This window comes from Diadema setosum, chromosome 6 (assembly GCF_964275005.1).
Source record: "Diadema setosum chromosome 6, eeDiaSeto1, whole genome shotgun sequence".
Classification (NCBI taxonomy): Eukaryota; Metazoa; Echinodermata; class Echinoidea; order Diadematoida; family Diadematidae; genus Diadema; species Diadema setosum.
The window spans coordinates 15,091,508-15,109,212 of NC_092690.1; the positions used below are offsets into that span (position 1 = coordinate 15,091,508).

The 17,705-nt window shown below is 38.8% G+C and overlaps 2 protein-coding genes across 2 annotated transcripts in view; one reads left to right on the forward strand and one right to left on the reverse strand.

Annotated features, from left to right (window-relative positions):
* The window catches only part of LOC140229441 (uncharacterized), a 50,249-nt gene that overhangs the window by 15,558 nt on the left and 16,986 nt on the right, over nucleotides 1–17,705 (reverse strand). Inside the window, exons 3-4 of the mRNA XM_072309695.1 lie at nucleotides 17,246–17,499; nucleotides 5,662–5,902 (exon numbers count right to left, since the gene is read on the reverse strand). Of these exons, the coding sequence (XP_072165796.1) occupies nucleotides 5,662–5,902; nucleotides 17,246–17,499 (495 nt within the window). The remainder of the gene's footprint in view (nucleotides 1–5,661; nucleotides 5,903–17,245; nucleotides 17,500–17,705) is intronic.
* The window catches only part of LOC140229440 (dixin-like), a 236,782-nt gene continuing 224,954 nt past the window's right edge, over nucleotides 5,878–17,705 (forward strand). The window contains exon 1 of the mRNA XM_072309692.1: nucleotides 5,878–5,972. The gene's annotated coding sequence lies outside the window, so the exon portion shown is untranslated. The remainder of the gene's footprint in view (nucleotides 5,973–17,705) is intronic.

Genomic DNA, 17,705 nt, shown 5'->3' on the forward strand with positions numbered 1-17,705 from the left:
CAAGCACTTTAAAAATGAAATTCTTTATTAATTATTATTATTATTACCATTATTATTATTGCTAATATTATCATTATCATTATCATATATATAATAAGATTGGTAGATTGAAGAATGATCTGGAGGCCAGTGTATAGCTGCTGCAGCTAGGAAATTAGAAGTTGATATGATAGCTATACAAGTCAATGACAGGAACCTACATAATATATTATAAAGAAGAGGATTGGGACCGATGCTGTATAAGCTGTTATTTTGCATACACATATTTTTGCGAATAATGGACATTTTCACGAGATGATGTTTTCGCAAATTGTCACTGAGGCTGCTGTTGGTGCACTATTACCCTAGCACACGGCAACATTTGTATTGTTGAATTTGCAGCACAAGAGTTATTCTCGAGATTCAACAAAATTAGAATTATCAAGTTTGAAGGTGATTAATACCCCCGCCCCTAGTGTTGCTTTATAGTAGTATGTGATGTCATGAGGGCAATGACGTTAAAGGTGCATGGTCCCGGTGTTTTAGTCAAATGTGTACGCGGGCGCACGGCGCAAGTTTCCTATAGAGACCTACGCTATCGACTTCTCTTTGGCGCTTACGCTTTGGCCCACTTCCCCGAGTCCGAAGAAGTCCGATTCACTGTAGTCAGTGGTCCGATCACAGTTCGGCTCATGATTCAGCTGGGGAGGATGACAGCTTAAGCAAACTTCTTTTGTGATGTCATAATAACAAGCACATATGCATGCACCCTGGCATTACTACAGACTGCGCGATGCGCAAAGAAGACAACAAAGGCAACGTTACTTAGCAACACTTACGCACTTTACTCTTGATGACAGCTCAACTTCGGTAACCTTCGTATCAATGCTAATGGTGATCGGAAGTATCATCAACAGCGCCATCTATACTATCGGGACTATGCCCCTTTAATACCAAGTTTGTGCACTTGTCGAATTGGAAACAGAATAATCTTAGTTTACTGTACAATTACAGAGTTGACACTGAGTATACAACTTACAGCAAATGGAAACATGCTTTCCCCCAGCATCACTACACTTAAAGACCATCATACACACCAAATTTGACCTTCACAGCTTGAATGGTTTATTTTGTACAAAAATGAGTGGTTACCATGGCAACACATTTTCCTTAAACTAAGATCATGATACATACTAAATTTGACTTTAATTGCTTGAATGATGGAAAAGTTATTCGATCTGTAAGGTTTTGGTAAAATTGTGGTTACCATGGCAACGATTTGTGTGACAAACACAAAAATTATGTGTTCCACATCTATACCTCAGGGCCACGTTCTACCAAATTTGGTTTCAATTGCGTGAAAACTGTGGAAGAAGTTCACTCCACAGGATTTAAAAAAAAAAAAATGCGGTTACCATGGCAACGCATTGTCCGATACAAATACAAAGGACATTTTGCAAAACTACACTTATAGAGCATCATTCACACCAAATTTCACCTTCATAGATTAAACGGTTCAATTTGATACAAAAAGAGTGGTTACCATGGCAACACATTTTTCTTACATTAACACATTGGTGTCTTGCATAACTACACCTTCTGATCATCATACCTGCTAAATTTGACCTTAATTGCTTGAATGATGTGGAAGTTATTCAATCCACAAGGTTTTGGTAAAATTATGGTTACCATGGCAATGCTTTGTCCGACAAACACAAAAATTTGGTGTTCCACATCTATGCCTCAAGGCCATAATGCCTACCAAATTTGATTTCAATTGCTTCAAAACTGTGGAAGTTGTTCACTCCACAAGATTTCGAAGAAAACATGTGGTTACCATGGCAACGCTTTGTCAAGAACAAACACAAAGAATGTCTTGCATAACTACACCTATAGATCATCATAGATACCAATTTTGAAATTGATTGCTCAAATACTATGGAAGTTATTCAATCCACAAGGTTTTGGTAAAATTATGGTTACCATGGCAACGCATTGTCTGACAAACACAAAAAACATGTCTTGCACATCTATACCTCAATATCATCATTTACCCTAAGTTTCATTTAAATTGCTTCAAAACTGTAGGAGGAGTTCGCGACGCAAGATTTTGCAACAGACCGACCGCCCGACCAACATCACGGTGATTCCTATTGCCCCTTCACACTATGTGTGGCGGGGGTATAATTAGACCCACGCAAAAATAATAGCTTATACAGCAATTGACCTTCAGGGCATGGTTCAAATCTTCTCCTATTTCTTCATTTAAAATACACATCACTGACAACTCCTTCAGTCTGATATAAGTATGTATACCAGCATACAATCTAGGATAATACTGTAAAACGAGGAATGTTCATGTGCATTTTCATTTTGCAAGTGCCAACATTCGTGAAATTAAAATTCATGTGAAGGTTCTTGCCTACTTAATATGCATTGGATGCCAGTAGCACTTTGCGAAAATTTCATGCTGCAAGAAAGGCTGTCGGCTCCAATCCGGGAAATTTTCATGCTGCGAATATATCGTGTTTTACAGTAATAAATGCACGATGTGTTGCTATAAGATTGCTCAAATGTAGCACTCTACACAGCGGTTTCCTGCAGAGCATTTTACACTCAACGATGCATTATACCATATCTACCTGAGAGCATGTCTTAACCCGTTGAAGACGAGTCCCGAGTATACTCGGGCAGGTGTCTATGGAAATGCGTGTTGTAGCAAAATCAGTCCTTCCTCAACGGGTTAATGATAGACATCGAACAAACGGTGGCGTACCCTTCTAGGCAGCAAGGATGGTAAATGGCCAAGCAAAGCACTATTTGCCCACTATTTTCCCCTCTCATGATGAACAAATACAACATATTTACTGTGGTACCTGGTACTGGTAATATCAATGTCATATAGTGTACCATCCTGGTGACATTGAGTACCTTTTAATCATTAGGAATGAATAGTATCTTTGTAAGTCAACTCAGTCTAATGCTGCTTCCCTTTTAATAGTTTGGGCCATTTACCTACATGATGTTCATGATATAGCAGTGGTGTATACATATTGAATATCAGACTGAAGGAGTTATTGGATGTGTCTTTGCACTACTAATTTTGTAGGCCACATATATCCCCTTCACATCATTTCAACTGGTGCCCTCAGGTACAGAGAGAGGAGACTGGTCATCAGGTCATGCAGCTTGTTGTGTCACCAATTTTTGAATGAATTCTGCACTGGAGCAGCCACATCAGCAACATTTGGATCACAATGGGAAACATTAGTGTAACAGATGGCTGGAAAATCATGGTATGTGCACTACTTACTTGTGATGGACAAGGTTATCTGGATGGACATGTACAGTAGAAAACATGACCTCAGCGGCCTGACAAGCAGGCATCTGTTATGTAACATAAGGCTAAAGACACATTCTTTTAAATCTTAAATCTTTCTTGTTGCAAATGTTGACATTCTCACATCAGCTTCCACATCAACACCAGACTTAAGGTGCGATCACACATCGCCGGTTTAGATGGCGGTTCATGGCGGTTCTCAAACCGCCGTGAACCGTGTCCCAATGATGGCGGAAAGCACTTTGACTACGTTCTCAACACGTTTTGAACACGGAGCAAACGCGGATTGACGCGGTAGTAACACGTATCGTCCCGGAAGGTGGAGGAGTCCATACCAAGCCCATGTAGTTGGATGCAATCAGAGCCCTTTCACTTGTCCTCAATGGGTTTCAACAAGGAGCGTTTTGCTTTATTAGGTATATAAACACAATTTGAGTGATGCAACAAGCAATTATCTTCAAGTTTCAACGTGACTTTTCTCTTTCTCTTTTAATTTTTAAAATATCCGTATTAACTGTCATTAAAAAGACATACATATCAAAGCAGAATCCAAAATAGTTTCCAAAGTTTCCTGATCATTTGTAGGTTTATTTATCAAGTGATGTACAAGTACTTGCTTGTTTCAACATCTCTCTTTTTTTAATTCTTTCTTAATCAAGTTTTCACATAATTATTTCGCGTGTTGAATTTAAGATCTTGTTGCTTGTTTATCCATGTTTTCACAAAATTGCTCCTTCTTATCTTTCACAGCTTCTTGTGAAATATGAGCCTAGGAGAGTTCCTAAATTGTAAGGGGAATCTTTATGTGATACCCTCGATCCATTACGACAAACTAATATGGCAAACGTGGTTTATGCCGCCCCAGAACTGTGGACAGCATCCCAAGTGATAGAACATGCAAGTTCCATCAATAAGTCAAAAATGTTTTTAAATACTTAACTGTTAAAATAGTAACATAGTGATTGTAGATGATGATTTATGCAGCATGTTACTGTTTCTGAAATTACCTTTGCCTGTTTATTTTTTTGTTCCCCCTCTAAAGCGCATAGAGACCTTGCCAAAGGTATTATGCGCTATATAAGAACGGTAATGATGATAATATAATAATAATATCTTTAATAACAGTCAATAAAAAGACATATTATGTACATTATACATTATCAAAGAAGCATATATAGTATTATGTGTATAGTTTCCTCTTTACTTACAGGTTCATGTAACATAATAATGGTGTTTTTTTTTCAAGTTTCAACATTGCTTTTCCCTCTACTCTCTTAAGTTTCAACATATCTGTATCAACATGCAGTCTTACAAAAATGGCATACATAATCACGAAAGCAGAACCCAACATATTTACATAAGTCTTCTGTGTGTAACACGTTGCTGGCCATCTTAAAAGCTGTTAAGTTTTGACTGAACTTACCTTTTAATGTAAATGATGTACTATTCAACATACCTAACAACTTTTTGAACATTAAACTTTATTTGTTACTGTATAAGTGTTAAAGAAGTAAGGAAACTGTAGCATTCAATATATTTGCCCTATCTTGCATTATGGGTTCATCTTTGCGTTTATCTCCATTTTTTATTGCTCCGCCACGAAGTGTCGCCGGAGCCATTATTCTCTTTTAAGTTCATTGTTTCTTTTCGCTTGAAAATTATGGCGGTGTTAACACGGTATTATCACGGATCTTGCGGTGCAAAGACGGAGGATGCCGTTCTTAACACGATGAACGGCGATGTGAACACGGTCCATTTCAAACCGCCTAGACCGCCACGAAAAATTAAACATGTTTAATTTTTCTGGCGGTTCCCCGCGGTTCCCGGCGGTTCTCGGGGTTCATGGCGGATGGGTGACGGATGACCACGGTTTGTGTACGGTGTAAACATGGTCTTTGGCGGAGCACGGCGATTTGCTGAACCGCCATGAACCGCCATCTAAACCGGCGATGTGTGATTGCACCTTTACACAGCACTGCTTTTACATCAGAGACAAAGCCTGCTGGATTTCTAGTGACTTCACACTGGAGGCTAGACAGTAACTTCACAGGTGATGTAATGGCTGGAATGGCTGGCATGTTGGAATAATATGCTCAGCTTCTATTTACTGACATGTGAGATATGCCTGGCAAGAATGCTACCAGCTTGCACAATAGTTTAAGTGCAAATAACTATGACACAGATTTGACTATAAATGTACACCTTGCACTGAGAGCTCATTAAGTACCATACAAAATGCATAGACCCGAATGCTTTGTAGAAACCATGCTTTCAGCGAAGGTCATGTTAAGTTGCTGTAGGTATGTCGACATGTACAAATGACTGTCTAGCTCTGGACTCACTGCTTGCTTCTCTGCTTCTTGGCTCCCTCTCTCTGTTCCTTGGATCAGAGGAAAGAAGCTGACTTCCTGCTTGGATTGGGCAAGTGGTCAAGAAATAGATGTCCTCCTCCTCTTGATACACCTTCATGTTCTGCTCGCTTTCTTCAGCCCCCCAGTTCACATACCGCATCCAGTTACACTTGTTATCATCACGGGCATCAATCCAATGCATCACAGCTCCTCTGCCATTATCTTCTCGGATCTAAATCAAAGAAGCACACAGAAATACTACAAATGACTGAAGAACAATGAAGGCTGTCAGCTGAAAACTGGTAAGAAATGTCACTATCAAAAGTACTTAGCTCCATGTACAAGAGGATGTTACCTGCTTGTAGGCTACATCCTCAACACATGCTTTATGTATCTTCTTCGCCTGTTACTGGATGGTAATAGTACATTCTTTTTCTTGCTACTTGATTTGACAAATAAACATTGATTCATTAGTATACATTTAACCCTGTGTTAACTGGGAGGTCACTTGGACCCCAGTCCTGATTTTGCAACTTCTCTGGAACCATTGCAGATATGAAATTACTCTTTCATTATTTTTGTTTACACTTTCACTTTATTATTAGTTAATATTTTCTGTTACTTTACAAATCACTCCATGTTAAAAAGGGAAGTCCATGATTCATTTTGAGTCATAACATTGAATCAAACTTTTGTCTTTCTTTGAAAAATACAAAAATAGCAAAATTAACCAGACATTTGTATCTAATATTTGCATAATCTACATATTCTACATTTGCTCATTTCAATGAAGACATGAATGCACTGCTAATACCTCAATGGACCTCAATGCAAATTTCGCATAAGTCGGACAATCGGTTTGCAAGATCTTGGGGGTCAAATCAAAAGTAAAATGATGTACTAAAATAGCCCAGTTAAAGTAGGATTCCCCCCCCCCAAAAAAAAAAAAAAAAAAAAAATACTAGAAATGTCACTATGGCGATTAGTATGCCTAGACTACCATAATGCATGGTTCTCCTAATAGGTCTATAGTACAATTTCTTGACAATGTGTGATGCCAGTTTCACATAATTGGCAAAATATCAAAATGACTGGTTTGTCATAAATGTGTTGAATGTTCACTTTCCTTGAACTAGGTTTAATTGGATGAATGGCTATATTGTTCAAGAGCGCAGGTATTTGGGGAGTTGAGGATTTTTACTTGACTTTTGACCTTTTATAAGTTTATGCATTGAGTAATTTTCAAGGTATGGAAAAAAAGTGTGATTTTTAAGTATCCAATAGTAAAACACTATATCATTTTAACCTGGCCTTTGACCCTAAAAATTCCCACGAGAATCACTGTCAGGTAGAACATGCATGTACTATATAAGTTTCATGATACTTTGAATCACTTTTGAGATATGGAAGAAGAAGGGCAAGTCCAAGATAATGTCCCCTCAGCTGCCAAAATTTCATCTTGATTTATTCCAAAAAATTTTGCTGTCATATTGTAGCCAAAGAGTTAAAGTATATATTTTCAGCATAGAAAATTTCATGTTATATAGATTCATGCAAAATTTGATGCCTTAATTTGCATAATTGAGATAAAGACCTTATGTATGGGACAACTGAAAATAATTCGTCTAAATTCAGGCAAATTCATTTTTAACCTAATTCCTTTGATCAAGGACATAACCCTTATATCACTTTGTTTAATTTGGAATTTGTCAGACAGGATCAACTAATTAATTATGCAAATTATGCAATTTCCTAGGACAGGATGTCAAATACGTAAGGATTTGAGTACCGGTATATTTTTTCAAAGTTTTTTTCTGAAGATATCAAACATTGACCAATCATACTTTCAAAAGTTCTAATTTATTCATTTTACATGTAACTCTAGAGAAAGAAATTTACATGTTCATATCTAATTAGTCTTTTGTTTTATAATTAAAAAAACCTTACGTATGGGACATTACATAGAAAGTGAATGGAAAATCTTCCTTTAAAGGGAAGGCAAACCCAAAAAGTAATGTGGATTGAGTGAAAGCAGCAAAATTATTAAAACACATCTGTGAAAGTTTGAAGAAAATCGGACGATCCATGCAAAAGTTATGAATCTTTAAGTTTTGGTATTGGAACCGCTGGATGAGGAGACTACTCGAGGTTATGACGTATGAGAGGACAACAATATAAAGAAAATATAAAGAAAATTCCACAAAAATGCATTTTTAATGAAAATTACAAATTCCATCAACTTGATACTGACATATGTTAAGGGTAGCAATTATTCCCCCTGCTTTCTGAAAGCGGTTAGTCAAGTGCCTTTTCATAATGCTAGAAAAATGAATTTTTGTTGAATTTCCTTTATATCTTCTTTATATTGTTGTCCACTCATACGTCATAACCTCTAGTAGTCTCCTCATCCAGAGGTTCCAACACCAAAACTTTAAAAATTCATAACTTTTGCATCGATTATCTGATTTTCCTCAAACTTTCACTGATGTGTTCTACTAATGTTGCTGCTTTCACTCAATCCACATTGCTCTTTGGGTTTACCTTCCCTTTAACATGGATACATGATTGATGGTCATCTTGGCCCCTTGCCAGAAGGACATGTCAAACTTTTGGCTCCCAAAACTATTCCTCAGAGAGAATTGAAGTAGAGTACTGCTGGGTTGTTTCGTTTTTAAAACCAACCTGAAAGGGGGAGAAACAGAAAGTTTCTTTATTATTGTACATAACAGTCTATGCTGCTGTGCAATATATCGATCGTTTAAAAAAAAATGTTCTTCGTAAACATCAGAATGCATAGCTTAACAGCTGCAATGGTGTAATATTTGTTAGTGATATCAATGTCTTTAATTTAACATTCAATATTTTAAAATCTACCCGTCTACAAAATGAATTTGTCCAAGGGAAATGGAACTTCATTTTTGCCTTTCTGAGTATAGCAAATTCTTCAGCTTGTGTTGCAACCTGAAACTTAGAATTTGACACATTACATGGACAGAGCTCTGCACTGTACACTGCAAAGGAGAAATTCTTGTGGCTTTCACCAAAGTTCATCATCCTCATGGTAAGATTAACTGAATACTGCTAAATTCCTCAAGTTTTACTGATAGTGATCTACATTGTAACAGTGTTATGATGTATGCATACACTATTGTAGGTCACAGGTAAAATGAGTTTAAATCTCAAGTATGTGTTGTGTGGTACATGTATGTTTACTTTGATTTCATGTGTTCTTGTTTTGTGTCTTGCTAGATACAACTTCAGTTGTGAAAGGATTACAAAACAAGTTACCTTTAAAGTTCAGAAGGAACAAGACAGTAGTAATGATTAAATACGGTATATGATTTGTTGTTCTAAGATTTAATTGCCTGTATTCAGCAGCTAGATATTCGTCATTTAAACGCCTTATCATCCACCACCAATCTGTGATATCATATTTAACCTGAACATTTTTGTAAACCATTTCTTTCAGAATAATATCTTGACTCATCAACATGAAGTCTAGTAAAGGTGCAGCCTGGGTTGCCGCCCACAGACAACGAAAGAAACAGGATAAGAAAAAGTATACAGCATACAAGAAATCGGAAGCAGAGAGACAAAAGAAACTGCAAGCAAAGAAAAAGTCACGGTTGTCCTCAAGTGAACTATAAAGTAAGCAAAGGAAATATGAAAGGGAAAGGAAGAGGAGACAGAGAGAACATAAAAAAAAAAGATGCAGGAACAAAATTTGCAAAATACACCTGAAAATACAGAAGATGTTCGAATATTTGGGAGCCGTCAAAGCAAGGGGAAAGCTATGGTAAAGGCAAAGAAGGCACTTTCTCAAGAAGCAGAAAAACGATCAGCAGTGCTCATGAATATCGTGCATGAACATTCACAGACCTTGACACCAGGGAGCAAAAGGAAATTTGAGGAAGCCATTTTCAATCCTAAGCGTAAGAGATTATGCTTTGAAGATCGCAAGAAGCGGGATGGTTGAATTACAGAAGAGGTGAAGAAGCACGTACAAGATTATTATCAACGTGATGACGTCAGCCGAATCAGCAGATCTGGATGTATTGACAGGGTCTGTGAGGACTGTGGAGTTGGCAAATTCATAGACAACCTTGCTATCAACCTGGATAATGATATGTTAGCTAGAAACATTACCTAATACCAGTGGGGTTATGTAGATGGCAAAGTGATTAAGCAGCAAGTCGACACTGATCTGTCATCAGCACTGGATGATTTGGAACATCAAATGGAACCTCTCGCTAGACATGTGTACAATGTCTTCCGTCAACATGCAGAAATGAAACAGCTCAAGTCGAACCTTCAGCCAGGAGAAATCATTGTACACAAGGATTTCTCTGAAAATTACAATTTAAAACAACATGGTGAAATAATGGCCGCCCACTGGCATTCTGACAGCTGTTCTCTGTTTACTGTCATGGTGTACAACAAACATGAAGGAGAACTCAAGCATCTTTGCTACACTATGGTTTCAGATGATCTTTCTCATACAAAGAATGCCGTCGTTGCCTTCAACAAGATACTTCTCAATGACCTAGCCACAAAGTTGCCATTCCTATATGCCACGTATACTATTGGTCTGATGGTGCTGGGAGCCAGTTTAAGAACCGGTTCTGCTTTGCGAACATACTTTTCCATGAGGCTGACTATGCAGCTACAATGGATTGGTCATACTTTGAAACTGCTCATGGGAAGGGGGCAGTTGGTGGGGTGGGTGGCACAGTCAAAAGGGTAGTGTGGTTGGCAGTCTTGAGAAACAAAGAAGTTGTGAAGGATGCAGAACAATTTGCCAAAGTTGCAGCTGGTCTCTGCAACGATATCAATATACTCTATGTTACTAGAGAACGAATCAAAGTGCACTTGGAAGAAGTTGCAAAACGTTGGGAAAACTCCGGTCCTGTGCCAGAAACTCACAAGCTCCACTTTGTGCATCCATTGAGACCTGGTGTGGTGGCCACTGCTGTCAAAACATCATTTGAGAGTGATGTGGCAATGATGGAACACACTGTACTTCCTGGAGTGCTGAATACAGGAGCAAGCTCTTCTAAACTGGATGATAAAACCACATTCAGTGAACTTGCTGATGAAGGCAACCATGACCCTGAAGACAAAGACAACAGTGATCCTGAAGAAGACAGTGTTGAAGGTCTTGGAGAAAGTCCACTCGAAGTGAAAACAGGCAACTTCATTATTGCCAGAGTTGATGTAGAAGGAAAGACTCATGCTAGAACATTTGTGGGGCAGGTGTTGAATAAATCTGACACTCCAGAAGATGCCATGACTGTCAAGTTCATGAAAAAAATATAAAAGTCATGTAATACTAAGTTCAGTTTTGCTGATGAAGTAGAATATGCTATTGATATTGGTTCTGTTGTAGAAGTACTAAAAACACCAAATATCAATAATCGAGGAATACACATTTTCTCAGAGGAGATTGAAGTTAGCGAGTGAAGTCTTGCAACACTACGTTCACTTTTGTTTCGCTAATGAAGTAGCATGCTACTGATCTTGGTTCTGTTGTAGAAGTTCTAAAACCAAGTAATAACAAAAAATCAAGGAATCTATTTACTCTTGAGGAGACTGAAGTTAGTAAGTGAAGTCTTGCAACACTAAGTTCAGTTTTGTTTTGCTTATGAAATAGGATGCTACTATCTTGGTTCTGTCGTTAAAGTACAATATACTAATAACCAAGTTACCAAAAATCAAGGAATCTACTTATTTTTGATGAAATTGAAGTTAGTGAGTGAAACAAATTTAAATTTCAGTATCTACATTACAGTCTACATTAGTGTCAAGTAAGTACATTGTACAACATAATTGTCCACACAATTGTGCACTTTGAAACCCCTTTGGTAAGCAATCACATAAAGCAACATATACACATCATCATCATGCATCATCTTGTACTAATGATTGATAACTCTAGGTTTAATAAAATCAATTCAAATTTCTAAACTTATGATATGTGAGGTATTGCATCAAATACACTCTAGGAGAAGATCTTCAAGTTACTATCTTGAAAGTGTTGCTGTACATATTAGTTTACAATGTACTGTACTTTGTATGTTTGCGTTATGGAAGACTTGGTGAGAAACAGTTGCTATGAAAGATGCCAAGATACTTGTACATTTATCTCCAATGTCTATCTTAAGTACAGTGTAATAACATGTTAACTTTGACTATCATATTTTGTGTTTGGTATAATTCATGGGTTCTGTGATAGATAACTGTAGATATCATTAAGGTCAGACAAAGCTTGATGATACTTGTTTGTAGTACTGCATATAAGTGTACATGTACAGTTGTCATTGCATATTAATCAATTACACAGTCCTCAAGAAAGTATTCAGCTGTTACAAAGTGAGCCTAGAGCTGTTGAAAGCACCCATTTTAAACTGCAGCTACCTGTTTACAAACAAGTACTGCAAGATAGGTATGCATGTTAATTGCTGTGAAATATTTTTATGTGATAAAGGTCCATGAATAAAAACAAGTACTGTCCAGTGGATTTTCAAAGCAGACTGACTAAAAAAAAAGCAGTTTGGCATAAAATGTTATGTCTAGATCAGAGGTTTAGTTAGCATAGTTTGTAATCTTGAGGGGGAAAAAATTATATATGGATAGGTATATTGCAGATACAGGTACATGGTGAGATAAATGCTCGCATGCACAAATAATTTCAAACATAAATGAAAACTAAATTAGATTAAGTAATTTTTATTTGTTTGGATTATACTGAGTACCTGGACCAGGAAAGTGGCACCACTTAGAACCTTGTTATTTGTTACATGTTGTTATTTCATCCATAGAAGTGAATATGAAGCTCTAGAGAAATTCAGAATTAGTTTTGTAAATGCTTACTGTTCATTGGGGACAGCTGTCCCAAATGTAAGGTGTGCCATGTCCCATACGTAAGGTGTACATTTGTTAATTAAGTTAACATTGACAAGATATTATGCTTTTCGTCTTTGAAGTGAAACTTTGCTCAAAGACGGTTCACTATTGTACCTTTCTTCAAAGCAGAAGACAAGGTAATCATTAAAACATTTTCAGAGAATTTTTAACTTGAACTTTATTTTGAAAACTCTGTTTTCCCTCTGGTCTCATACGTAAGTTGGTACATTCTTAATAATAAAAAAATTAACCCAAGGTCATATGACATCAAACTTCACAACAATATTCCTCTCATGGATACCCATCATACTGAAGATAAAACATTAGAATCCAAGTGCTTTTTGATTATTTTTCTGAGGCTTGAAATCTCTGAATGTCCCATACGTAAGGTGTGCAATATCTTGTACTTGCCCATAACTGAAATTTCGCATTTTCACCTGACCTTTAACCTTTAGGCAAGAACTTCCCAGAGAATCTCTATTGGGTAATACATGTTACATACATACATTAAGTTTCAAGAAAAATCCTGCAGGCATTGTATTAATACACAACGGAGTATGAGGGAAAAAGTTGACCTTGACCTTTGACCTTTAAATTCCCTAGAAAATCACTGCTGGTCAGTACATGCATGAAGCTGCATGAAGATACCTTGAACCATTTGCGAGATATGAAGAAAACGAGAGACCCGGGCATCAGGCGCTCACCCGAGTATCGCAATTTCACCTTCCATGCATTCTTGCACACTCATACCTGAGAACATTGGAAACTTAGGTCTGCACATATGGATCCCCCTCCTCAACTCCAGGGTGGAAAGGGGGGGGGGGGCAGGCAGGCCTGGATCTGCAATGAACAAACTTGGAACTAAAGTCATCAATGTACAAACTCATGGTATTAACTTTGTTTACCATTTCTGGTTCTAGAGTAGAAGATTTCAAATATTCCTTTATGTGGGGGAGGGGGGGGGGGGGCCTAAAAGGCCCCCGAGAGGGACATGGTGCCCATTTGAAGGAATTGAGATTCTATCCCCCTAGGGATGCTACCTGCTAAGTTTGCTCAAAATTCATCATGAGGTTTTCACAAAGAAGATGAACATGTACAATTCAGGTCCCATTAGGACCCATCCCTATCCCCTCTCGTGGGTCCCAAAGGGGGGGGGGGGGCACCCCTGATTACGCCAATCCCATGAACAAACTTGAAACTACAGTCATCAATGTACCAACTCATAGTATTATCTAAGCCCTGACACTTCTGGTTCTAGAGAAGATTTTTAAAGATTCCTTAATTTAGGGGGTTTGGGCCATGGTGCCCATTTGAAGAAATTGAGATCCAATCCCCCTAGGGATGCTACCTACCAAGTTTGGTGAAAATCAGACATGGGGATCTCAAAGTGAAGATGAAAATGTACAATTTAGGCCCCATTAGGACCCCTCCCAAGCCCCCTCCCCTGGGTCCCAAGGGGGGCACCCCTGATTCCCCCCATGAACAAACTTGAAACTACAGTCATCAATGTACTAATTCATAGTATTAACCCTAACTAGGCCGGGGGGGCCTCCGAGGCCCCCCCCCTCGACGTTTCGCGCGATGTATCGCTATCGCGAAAAGCTATCGCCGTGACGTTTCATGACTTTTTTCTTTCAAGTCTCCCGCATCTTTTGACACCAAATTTGCAATGCCCGGGTGCACGGTTCCGAAGTTGTGCATAAATATGTACGTGCATGTCAGACCAAAAATTGCTAAAAAACGTGAATTCGTGTACAATTTCAATGCAAACTGTGTTTACAGGCAAATTTCATAAAAGCATGATTATTTGGGGGTTTTATTGAGTAAAATCAATAAATAACATATTTTCTTGTTCGGAACAATGTCGTGGACAAATTTCATCGAAAAAACAATGAAAAACATAAAGTAAAAAAAACAAAGAAATACATATGAAAATTAAAAAATAATAAAATACTTCAGAAATTTTTTCTAACTGCACAATTTTTTTCTCTTGAATTTGCTAAGGACACTAAAAAGAATATTTACACAAAAAAATGTGCCTGTTTTGAGCTTTATTTAGTGATTTATACCAAATTGTCTGATTTCATGCATCATTATGCATAAATTAGCATAATTTAGCATAAATGATACTTTTCTAAAAAATTAACTTCATGGTACTTTTGATTACATCATGGGCAATGTGTGTGCCAATTTTCGTCGCAATCGCAGTGTCGACGGCCGAGATCTGGAGGGGGGGCCTGGCCCCCCCCCCCCCCCCGCCCATATCATCTACCTAAATAGTCCGGCCTAGTTAGGGTTAACTAAGCCCTATCACTTCTGGTTCTAGAGAAGAAGATTTTTAAAGATTCCTTAATTTCAGGGGGTTTGGGCCCCCCTGGGGCCCCCCAGGTGGGCCATGGTGCTCATTTGAACAAATTGAGATCCTATCCCCCTAGGGATGCTACCTGCCAAGTTTGGTGAAAATCGGTCATGGGGTTCTCAAGAAGAAGATGAAAATGTAAAAAGTTTACGCACGACGCACGACGGACGACGGATGACGGACGCCGGACGAAGGCCGATCGCAATAGCTCACTTGAGCCTTCAGCTCAGGTGAGCTAAAAAGTGAAATTTTGACATTTTCTCTTGACCTTTGACCTCATGACCCAAAACTCTCTCTGGAGAATCTTTATTTGGTAGTACATGTATACACTAAGTTTCATGAAAATACCTTTAGGCATTGCATAGATATGGGGAAATAGTGAAATTTTGAGCATTTGACCTTGAGCATGTGCACTCAGAAGTTGATAGACACAACTTTGCCCACTCATATGCAAAGTTTCATTAGGATACCTCACACAGTTTTTTTTTAGTAACGCTGTCCACAAAATTGATTACGGACGGAAGGACGGACGGAAGGACGGACAGAAGGAAGGATGGACGGACGGACTGACAGACAACCTGAAAACATAATGCCTCCGGCAATACTTCGTGGCGGATGCATAAAAAGCCATTACTTCAGCTACAAATATCCATAAGTATTGTCATTTCTCAGACATAGTAAACAATAGACCCGCGGGTCTAGCGCTCACCTGAGTATCGCAAGTTCACCTTTCACGCAGTCACTATCTAAATTATTCACAGCTCTACTAAAATTTGACCAGGCTTCTCAAGTAGAAGATGAAAATGTATAATAAGGGCCGAAATTTTTAAAGATTCTTTAATTTGGGGGGATTGGGGGCCCCCTGGGGCCCTTTGGGTGGGGCATGGTGCCCATTTTGATAAATTGAGATCCTGACCCCCTAGGGGTGCTACCTGCCAAGTTTGATGAAAATCCATCATGAGGTTTTCAGGAAGAAGATGAAAATGTACAATTCAGGCCCCCATTTGGACCTTCCCAACCCCCCCCCCCTGCCCCCAAGAGGGGCACCCCTGGATTTGCTATGAACAAACTTGAAACTACAGTCATTAATGTACTCACTCATAGTATTATCTTAGCTCTATAACTTCTGATTCTAGAGAAGATTTTTAAAGATTCCTTCATTTTGGGGGGGGGTCTGGCCCCCCCCCCCCTGGGGCCCCTGGGTGGGGCATGGTGCCCATTTTAACAAATTGAGATCCTAACCCCCTAGGGATGCTACCTGCCAAGTTTGGTGAAAATTGGTCATGGGGTTCTCAAGAAGAAGATGAAAATGTATAATTTAGGCCCCATTAGGACCCCTGCCCACCCCCCTCCCCTGGGTCCCAAGGGGGGCACCCCTGATTCTGCCATGAACAAACTTGAAACTGCAGTCATCAATGTACTAACTCATAGTATTAACTTAGCTCTATCACTTCTGGTTCTAGAGAAGAAGATTTTTACAGATTCCTTAATTTTGGGGGGTTTGGGCCCCCTGGGGGCCCCCTGGGTGGGGCATGGTGCCCATTTTAACAAATTGAGTTCCTAACCCCCTAGGGATGCTACCTGCCAAGTTTGATGAAAATCGGTCTTGGGGTTTTCAAGAAGAAGATAAAAATTTAAAAGTTTACGCACGACGGACGATGCACGACGGACGCCGGACGAAGGGCGATCGCAATAGCTCACTTGAGCCTTTGGCTCAGGTGAGCTAAAAAGAATACACATTTACACCTTCTACATGAAAAAAGAGCCTGGTAAATGGCATTTACAAAATATCTGCTATTACCCATTGTCAATCCATTGATACACTACTTTGTGTTAATTTGCTCTGCATATTTTGTAGAGAATGTTACAGGCTCTGATTCCAAACAAGACCAGAAGAAGCAATGTTCAGATTATTTTGTTGACAAACAATAAATGAGATAGCAGAAACTTTACAAACAGTCTAAGAAGTGGATCTATACCTCATGCAGCATGCCTGGTCCGAGGGTCAAGAAGATCTACAAAAGCCTCAAGAATGGACACACACACAAAAAAAAAAAACAACAACAACAACACACACACACACAAGCACCCTTTGGGAGCAAAGGTACTACAGTAAAGACATGGCTCTCTACAACAGAATCTTGAGAGCCATCCCCAATTGCATCAAACAGAATATGTTAGGAATTATTTCAAATTATGAATATAAGAATACTGACATGCATATTCAGTCAATATGTCAGGTTGTAATGATTCAAAATGGGAGGTTCCACACAAGGTCTTTCACTTATTATGTCTTCAGTGTGACTGACATACCTCCCATGCACAGCTACTTTCTTGACCAGTGGTTCCATCTACCTGGACACCACAAAATGGGCCAAATCTAGTCCCCTTCTCAAAATCCTTGGTAGCCCATACTCCTAAGGCATTGTTGGCTGCAGCTGGTCGAATGCTGAGCCCTTCTGGAACTGTCTTGAAGGCTCTCTCCTGACACTCGTCTGGAGCAGGGGTATCAGTGACAACATGTGTGATTTGGAGCTCCTCCTCCGTAGGTACTGGACTATCCCTGGCTGCAATCGAAAGGCAAGAAAGTAGTAACGGCATACAAACCCAACTAAACTTGTTAGAACACAATAATGTATTACATATGGAACAGCATGGCATACATTATGTACATGAAAATGAGTCCTTTAAGGGGAATTAACCCTAAAGATACATGTTGATTGAGTGAATGGAGCAATATTAGTAGAATACATCAGTGAAAGTTTGAGGAAAA